Raw genomic sequence first — 9,559 nt, 5'->3', positions numbered from 1 at the left:
CGCCACATGAATAGGTCAACATGAGTTTTTCATGTTCCTATGTGTCAATTTGTAGATTTCATCACATGGACAAATTATCGTGCCACGCTTTAGGCCCTTTACCATTTCCAAGGAGTCCACATTGGTAAAGTATGGGAAAATTCCACCCCCCCCCCCCCCCCCCCAATAAAAAAAAAAACCTCATGTCAACCTTTTCACATCTCAGCCATTGCCATTTTGACCTCTTGCTCGTCAACCTTCTGTTTTTGTTGACCTTGTGCATGTTGACAATAGTGTCAAAGTATTGCCTGTCAACCTAAATACCGTCGGCCAAGTACCATGCATACCTACAGCTTCATTAGCAATAAAGTTGTGTGTAGATGGTATGATGTGCAATTTGGGGAAGGCAGCTATACCTATCACAGTCACTATTCTCACAAGGTGCTTTTACCTGTGCAACCCTTCCAAAGACTTTATGTGATATTCCGGGACCGCGTGTTGGGTGTTAAGACTTAAAATGAGTTGGATAAACTTGTCTAGCAAAGAAATGCAACCTTGTTTTGGATACAAATATGTGACATAAATAATTGTTTCCCCAAGCAGATACAACAAATGCCAACACAACTCACCACCAGCCAAGAACACCACAATTTTACTCACAATGTGTTGGTACCAGTCACTTAGATATGCTATATTATAATAAATTATGTATGTGTGTAACACACACACACATTATATATATATTTTGCAAATACAAATATTCAACAATGCAAAGGCAAAGCTACATTGTGTTAACGGTTTCCTTAACAGAGAAATGTATAACTGCTAGCTAAAATAACTATTAGAAGACTGTCACTTCTTCCAGTAGTTTGAACTATAAAGTGCTTATTAACAATGTTCCAGAAGCCAAACAAACAAAGGATTCGGGATATTTGAGGACATCTCTGAGTTTTCACAGTACTGAAGAACAGCTTGCAAGAGGTCACCTATTTTCCAGCCTCTTTCTCTAACTTGCCTGAAAAGCTGAAATAAAAAAAGTGGTTAAGAAACTGTCAGGTTGATAACAGCCATATAAACGCACATTTGCCTCATTAAGCTAACCTAGGTCTCTCTGTCAACAGAAATATTTTGAAATAGGAACCCATACAATCTAGTGGGTTGTGGGTTTTAAGAAAAGCTACGTAGAGACAGGAAATTTGGAACGAGAAGGTAGTAGGTTTGCCACCACACCCTAATACCACACAGAGGAACACAAGCTTAAATTATTCATGTGGATTTTCCTATTGTGGCAAAGAGTGGTTTTTCTGGGTTTGGCTCCACCTTAAACCAAAACAGATCTTATATTTAGGAATCAGGCTTGCATACAGTATGATGTGCATTTTCCTAAATGTAATACTGGTCTATTGCATTTATTACATAAAAAAAAAAAGGTTTAACTGTATCACTTTCAGATATGGTTCAAGCAGGTTATGTGGCCCACATTAATCTTGATTCTTGTATAGGTTAACTTTTAGAAAAATAGTGTTTATTCTAGCGCTTGCCATCTTTGAAAACCCATGCAGTTCCTTTTCCCTGCCTGGGGTGTCGCTGTCTGATGTAGTGCTTCTAGCACAGTGTGGTCTGTATATCAGCACTGATATGCAAATAGACATATGTTAGAAACATCACAGCAGATGGCGACACCCCTGGCAGGGAACAGGAACTGCATGGGTTTTCAAAGATGGCTGGTGCTAGAATGAACAATAGAATAACTTACTTGCTGTATAAATTAAACTAAATATATGCTTGGTAAATGGTAACTAGAAGACATTGTACAATATTCGGTACTTGTTTCCTAGCACGGCGCCCACGATATTCAGTCGTATGGCATTGTATTGTATTGCATGAGATATACCCGCATGCGATGCGATTTTAAATTGTATAACCACCCTAAATGTTTTTTTTCAATGTTAAATGGTCCCCCTATACGATTTTTAATTGTATAAGCACCCTAATGGGTGCTTACAATGTTAAATGCACCCCCACTATCAACACCAACCCAAAGCGCGGCGAGCGCAGCGAGCCCTCGAGTGGCGCAGGTATGCGTCCTCCGACCTTTTCATACCCCCACTATCTACGTCGGCGTGGAGTTGATTTTATATAGTGTGGTGAGCGCAGTGAGCCACCGAGCCCGAACCGTGGCAAGCCCCGCGAGAGGACGCGTATTACTTTACATGTATTCCGCGGCCGCTCGCCACACTATCTAAAATCAACTCCACGCCGACATGGATGGTGGGGGTATGAAATGGTCGGAGAACACGTACCGCCGCCGCTCGCCACGCTTCGGGTTGGCGTTGATAGAGGTGTCGTGGGGGTGCTTTTAACATTGTAAACACCCATTACGGTGCTTATACAATTAATAATCTTATAGGGGGGCCATTTAGCATTGAAAGCACCCATTAGGGTGCTTATACAATTTTAAATCGTATACAATCGCATTGTATGCCATATACAATGGTATACAATTTTAAATTGTATAACATCGGCTGCCATCGCGTTGCATCGCATACCATTGTAAGACTTATGGTATACGATGCGATGGGCGCCATGCTAGGAAACAAGTATCCAATATTCTAATGTTTACATTTAAAAAAAAAAGTGTTCTTTTAAAGGTAATAGAATTTTGCTCAATCTAGAACGTACTGCACTTGCCACAGGCACATTTACTTTATTGTTCTCCGCGTTATATATTTTGAGAGTACAACCCAAAATAAAAATCACTATTATTAGAGTATAACTTGGGATTTGGTAATTATGATTGATTTTCCTGTGCAGATTTCCCACAACCTTCCAATAATTGCAGACAACGATGGGCACACAACCTGATAAGTGTATATTATATTGGCATTTTTACTTGTCCTGTACATAATGTGTGTTATATTGCACGTATAAATCAGCTTACAGGCATTAGCTCCTTCTTGGCATTCTCTGGAAAGTATAGCTCGGAAATCCCAGCCTCTGATGCCGCGATCCACTGTAGCATGACCCGCAGCTGAGCCTCAACCACGCTTGGTCCCACATCAACATTTCTGACCAGTAAAATCTTGCAGTGCTGCTCTAGAACTGAGGAATGAAACAAATTCCCTAAAGAATACAGATTCTATAATAACAAATAGTCAGAATTTAAAAAAAATAGGCTACAGATTAGGAAAGTCATTAGCATATTTTTGCACAGCACCTGCATCCTAAGACACCGCTTCTCTACAAAACAGTAGGCCTATTGTTCCCATTATTGTATAGTTGGTCATCAGGACCCCAGATAGTTCACATTTTCCATGTCACCTAACAGGAGCACAGGTTTAGGATGGTCACATTTTAAAAATTTATGGGTGACCTGGAAAACAAACTGTGTGGGACCAAGAGGACCGAGTGTAAGTGGGAGTAGCTTTCAAGCGTTCCCTGAAAACTCACCTCTTCAGGCAAGCTTATCAATTTCCAGAACCAGCCACATAACTTTCATATACCTTTCCTATCCAATCACATCCCTACTGTACAGGGCACACGTATCCTCACTCTTTTTCATACTTTTCATCCGCCTGACCCCTGGCCAAACCAGTGGCGGAACTCCCGGAGGCAATGGAGTCATTTGCCGCCGGGCGCCAGCCTTAAAGGGGGCACTGGCTCCATTGCCTCCTGGGAGTCCAGCCCCTGTGAGGAAAAGTGCCCCACTTCGCCAGTCAAAAATGCACTTTGCCGGTCCCCGCCCCTTGCAAATGAGCGGGTCCCGTGCAGCGCTGAGATTCAGCGGCAGCAGTCCGTCCGTTCATCCCGCTCCCCTCAGCAGCACTCTTCCTCTCACACTCCCAGTCGCGCCAACCCCCTGAAAGTCAGGAAGCCTGAGATATGCTAGCGCCGGGGCTAGCTCAGTGCGGAAGGTTCCCCCGTGACAGCCCCCTGAAGGCCGCTAGCTCTGCAGCGCCGACAGCTGTCTATCACCGCCTAAGCGGTGATAGACAGCTGCCGGCACTGCAGAGCTAGCGGTTATCCAATGTAACTTCAGAATTGCAGCCCGGGCACCATGAAGGAACGGCGTGCAGGCCATGAGGCGTAGAAGGCAGCAGAGGCACGGAAGATCATGCAGATTCCGGCACCGCGGCTCCAGCGGTGTCGCTAAGGTCAGGGGTGCTGCTGGTGTCCGGGATACATGTTACCTAACTGACCTGCCTCTGTCTCCCCCTCGTTATCTGCCTCACCCCCCCTCTCTATATGCTTGACCCCTCATCCCTCTCTCTCTCTGCCTTAACGCCCTCTCTGTCTCTCTCTGCCTGTCTCCCCTCTCTCTACCTTACCCCTCTCTCTCTCTGCCTGACCCCTTCATTCTTTGCTTCACCCCCTCTCTCTCTCTCTATATATATATCTTTCTCCCTCTCTATAGCTATCTATGGGGGGGGGGGGGGGGGGGGGGCACCAGCTTATATCTTGCCTCCGGGCTATATGCATGAACTTACGCCACTGGGCCAAACTACTGGGTCAACGTTTCATTCACACACTAAGCCTTGGAGAGTGAAAAAGAGAGGAGAGATAAAAGTACCAACCTAGTGTTCACTCTAGGATGGAGACCGGGCAGGGCGCCGAGGGGCGGACCGGGCCACAGCTGGGGGCGGTCCCGGGCCGCCGGCGTCATCAAAGGGGCGTGCCCGGGCCACTAGCGTCATCCGGCGTCATCAAAGGGGCGTGCCCGGGCCCCCAGCATCATCAAAGGGGCATGCGCCGGTGTCGTCAAAGGGGGTGGGACCGGCCCCTCCGATCCACTATGCTGCTGGGGAAGCGCCGGGCATCGCCGTCTACGGCGACACTGGGCTTCCCCATGAGGCTGTTTTAGTGGGGCGCTGCGAGAGGGGCAGGGCGCATTTTGCCCTTTAAAAATCGGGCAGGGCGCAGTGCCCCGCTAAAACAGCCTAGCAGGAACACTACAACCAATGCATTGCTAACCATCATTTTTGAAGCACAGCCTGCAATGTAGCAGTTAGGGGCAGATTGGCTTGTATTTTATCTCTCTCTCCAAGTTATCACCATCAAAAGCTTAGTACACCATTGCTATAGTCTGTAGGGTTTCAAAACGGTAAATGTAATCCAACTTTTAGAGATTTTTTCAAGCATGTTATGGATAATGCATGGCAAGAAAACAGAAATTAAATGTAGACTTTATGGCCTCTATGCGATTACATTTGTCATTAGTAGGATGGATATTAGGAGCATAATTAGCTGATTGCAGGCAAGGCATCCATCTCATATTGTGACCAGCTGCAGGGATTGTGTGCTGTATATATAATTAGATTCATGTGGTGGAGAATGTGTTTGTTGGGTGGGAAGCCAGAGCTTCTTGCAAAATGACCTGTTGTAAGGTGTTCCCGGAATCAGTAGCTGGCCTACAGTTTTACCGGACGTCATACAGGAATGTGCAATTGCAAATACCAATGTAATAAGCACATTAAAAGAGGATATTGTAGTGTTCTTTCTTTAAGACATACTGTACAGTACAAGAGGATGTTCTGTTTGGAAAACATATTTCGAAAAGCTGTACAATATAATGAAGGCGCTAGAGATAGCAAAGGGGAGTTTTAATTATGTTTTTTTTTTTTTTTTTTAATTTTCACAAACCTACATACCAACTTTGTAGTCTTGCACACTGACTTATACAGGATCCCAATGTGCACAATGTCCAAACCAGGTATTAGTCCTGAACCGGTGTATGCCCATCCCAGGTAATGTGGCACATTTACAGGGCACATTAAGAGGTGTGGTCTATCCAAAAATATGTACCTAATAAATGTGTGTTGTCATGGAATCTCTAATGTACAATGTCCTCCCTGCTTGTCTACAGCACATTACACAGCCAACACCCTGCAGTCCCTGCTCTATGGATGTTACAGCACTTGTTCTCATCAGGCACAGAACAACCTATCCAGCATACTGGCCGGGATGCAGTTACAATCCCGGCGGTCGGGATCCCGGCGTTCAGAATCCAGACCGCCGAAATGCCGACACATTCTCCCTCCGTGGGTGTCCACGACACCCCTGGAGGGAGAATAAATTAGTGTGCCGAGCGTAGCGAGGCACCGGGCCCGGTGCGTGGCGAGCGCAGTCCCCACGTCCCCCCCTTGTCGGCATTTCGGCTGTCGGGATTCCGGCGTCGGGATTCTGAACGCCGGGATCCCGACCGCCGGGATTCAATACTGAATCCTACTGGCCTACCTTTCTCTATGTGGGCACAAGTCCAAGCTATAGAACAGAATATATTCTCTAATACATACTGTACCTTCTGCAGTTACTTTGGGCTCTTCATCTTTATCTTCTGCACAGTCGCTAAATTTCAAGAAGCAAAAACTGGTTTAGTGGATAACAAATGGGAATTCTGATTCACTGACGTGTAAAGTGGCGATTCATGCAAGTTATCATGCATAGATAATAATGAGCAAGTAAATAAAGGTTTATGTGGATCAGGTTATTGCATCCAAAGGCGATCATGCTAAATACGGTCTGTACACAAGGAGGAGAGAAGAACTGACACTACAGCTGCTCATTTCCCAGAATGCTCTCTGGTCAGAAGAAAATGCCAGGGATCAACAACAGTGCGATAGAAAAACTGGCCTGCCCATGCTGGACTCAATCACATTCAACCTGTGATAAAGGTCCTACTGCATGGCATACTATACACTGTCACTGCAACACAATGATTCCCTGCCTCACTTCTAGCAGAACATACTAGATGTAGCGGGTTACTGATACAGATGATCCAGCAGCAACACAATACCAGACAAGTGTAAAGGTGCGTACACACTCAATGATATTTTAAAAGATATGCAAGATAACGACCAGTCATAACAACATTTTCGGGCATATGACTCATTGTGTACGCACTATATCGTTAATGATGCACTCCTTTGTTGGTCGATAGTGCATGCAGCTCAATCCAAGGATATTATCAAGGACAGATATATTGCTGGATTTTGCCACTGACAATATAATCCGTAAAATTATTCAGTTTGTACACACAATATCGTTTGTCGGAGAGTTCAAGGAAAACCATGTGTGATATCGTGGTAACTTCTAAGCTACAATACGAACTATAACAAAATTCATTACTCACATGCATGCCTACTACCAAAACATATTATACATATGTATCAAAAAGTCTGTAATAGCGGAGAGCTATGTCCGAGGTTGTATCTGCATTATTTATTTTGCAGGCAACTGGTGAACCTCAACTGCTCTAGACAGAAGATATTCTAGATTTACAAAAGGTGATGTCGGCTTCAGGCACCGAAACCTTAATTATCAGAGAAAAAGATGTGAATATTTCCAGGTGTGCTCTCATACGAGGTCAAATTATATTGTCTGTTTAGTGGCGCTTTGCTGCCAGGTCCAGCCTTAAACTCTGCCAGACAATGTGACCTTTTTATGCGGATACCGCAATTTTACAAAGTGATTTTTTACAGTGGACTTTGTCATTTTGAAACAGAAGTGATAATGTTCAGCAAATAATACAAAAGCAACCACCAATACACAGGAGGACAGACAGTGTTTTGTTCCTGTGAAATATTCCTTTTACTTCTTCAAATCTCAATAAAACAGAATTTGCAAAAAAAAAAGAAGGATAAAAGTCGCAAGTTAAAACGGAACGTCTGGAAAGTCAGCTCCAACATGCAAAGCCATAGAAGTTTCCAAGTCCCTTAGGAGACGCCATGCACATGGAATAATGGACTATACTACTTGCATGCATTACCTAGAACTAAACTAACCTGTCTGAAGGCGGGAAGGATACATTTTCTTCACACATATCGCCCTCCAATCCCAGACTGCTCCAGCTACTGCTGTTACCATTACTACCAGAAGAAGACAATATTGAACAGCCTCAGATACAAAGATCTTGGCTAGAGAATGAATCATTTATAACAAAGCAAAAGATGGTTGTCAGATCGTGCTTATATACAGTATATGCATGGTTAAAGGAACAAAGGATCAATTGCATTATACTGTACTATATGCAAAAGTTTTAACTTGGACCTTATTTGTGGTTTTGCTTTATGGTTTCATACAGGTAGAATAAGCTCATATGGCACATTTTATAGCGATCGGGCACCCCCTGAAATTATGTGTCCAATTGTTCCATAGTTCATCTTAAAGAAGTGAGTGAAACAGCGTTACTGGTGCAGTGTGTGACACTTGGTCACGCCAACTGTAACATATGGATTGTAAGCTGTGAGTGGTCCATCTCCTGTTTGGCTGCCCGTTAATACCCACACCTGTTCCCATCTGTAAATCACTGCAGAGTATGCTGGCAATATATAACTCTAATAAACAAAATATAAATATGCTTTAGCTGTAATCTGCATAGTCACAAATAACATCTGAGTGTAGCTGGAAGCCCAGGACATACACCCAAGAATGGATTACATGTGTTTTGTAGCACACAATTTTAATAACTAGTCAGGTAGGTTAGCCCAAACATCTTATTTCCCTGACTGCTCACATAAACAGCACATATTATTGTACAGGAAAAGGGGGGTATTTGGGGCTAGCCTCTAAGCGATCACTTAAGGTTGATGTTAGGAAAATCACTTGCCAATTTTCACCAGGCCCAGTGATTTTCACGGGGGGGCTGGGCACCTTCCATAGTAGGAGACTATGTATGGTTCTGTCATCTTGTTATATAGGGCGACAGACGGCAGCAAGCCGGAAATGATGTGGGAGTGTGCATCAGCACTCATCGTCCACTCATACAGGAAAAGTGAGCTTCATTATTTTGAGCTCAAAACCACTGGGGATCCAACTGCTTGTACTGGATGAAAGCAGAAAGGCCTCAAATGTAACAGATACAGAACATTCCCATAGGGCAGAAACAGCCACAAAAGGATACAAAAATACTGTATATACACTATATTTCGGTATCTAAAATTCAGTCAAGAACACATCTGAAAATATAACAATTCACAAAATAGGAACAGCAATTTCTCTACATTTTTCTGAATCTATAAGAGCATGTAAGAGTAAAAGAGGAAATGTATAAATAACCATTGTCGCAATTAACCTAAATATTCAGACAAACAATATACTGTCCCATAGGAAAGAAGCTTGCAGAAAATGCCTCTTTCTGTTGGGTCTGTTAATACCTAAACTTGTTTATCACCATGTTTGTTTCATACTGTAAAGTGATGTCACTATATAACAAATATTATTAATATTAATAATTATGGAAAAACTACAGCACTGTTACTGCACCTGTCGCTGAGGTGAAGAAAACTGCTGCTTTCATCCTGGTGTTCATCTTCAAAACTAAGATTGGACCAGCTCCCGGTGCTGTCATCCCCCACACTGGCACTGGTCTGCTGGCTGGTCACCGAGTCCACTGACTGAAAGCCATCTTTATCAACAGAACTGAAAAACACAGAAAAAAAATGCTTGGTCTACTTTGTAAATAGAAGTGTCATTCATTATTATAAATTACATCTTCAACATACTGTATCATTTTAGAATATATCCTATAAATACAGGCACATTGGCAGCACTTATGGAATATTCATACAGAATGGATTAAACA

General features: G+C 43.4%; 1 protein-coding gene across 7 annotated transcripts in view; it reads right to left on the bottom strand.

Annotated features, from left to right (window-relative positions):
- Positions 1–9,559, bottom strand: part of AKAP11 (A-kinase anchoring protein 11) — a 49,144-nt gene that overhangs the window by 1,875 nt on the left and 37,710 nt on the right. For 3 of the 7 annotated variants that reach the window (XM_083168931.1, XM_083168933.1, XM_083168930.1), the window contains 5 exons: positions 9,241–9,396; positions 7,761–7,844; positions 6,278–6,324; positions 2,921–3,102; positions 1–1,002 (listed from right to left, as the gene is read on the bottom strand). The exon at positions 1–1,002 is cut by the window's left edge and continues 1,875 nt beyond it. In XM_083168931.1, the coding sequence (XP_083025057.1) occupies positions 868–1,002; positions 2,921–3,102; positions 6,278–6,324; positions 7,761–7,844; positions 9,241–9,396 (604 nt within the window). In that variant the 3' untranslated portion in view covers positions 1–867. The other 4 variants (XM_083168934.1, XR_014469745.1, XM_083168935.1 and 1 more) reach the window with 4 other exon arrangements.

The sequence above is a fragment of the Crinia signifera genome, chromosome 2 (genome assembly GCF_055691185.1).
Source record: "Crinia signifera chromosome 2, ASM5569118v1, whole genome shotgun sequence".
NCBI classification, from domain to species: Eukaryota; Metazoa; Chordata; class Amphibia; order Anura; family Myobatrachidae; genus Crinia; species Crinia signifera.
Note: the sequence above shows the minus strand (reverse complement) of the source record. Positions and strands in the feature narration are given on the sequence as shown.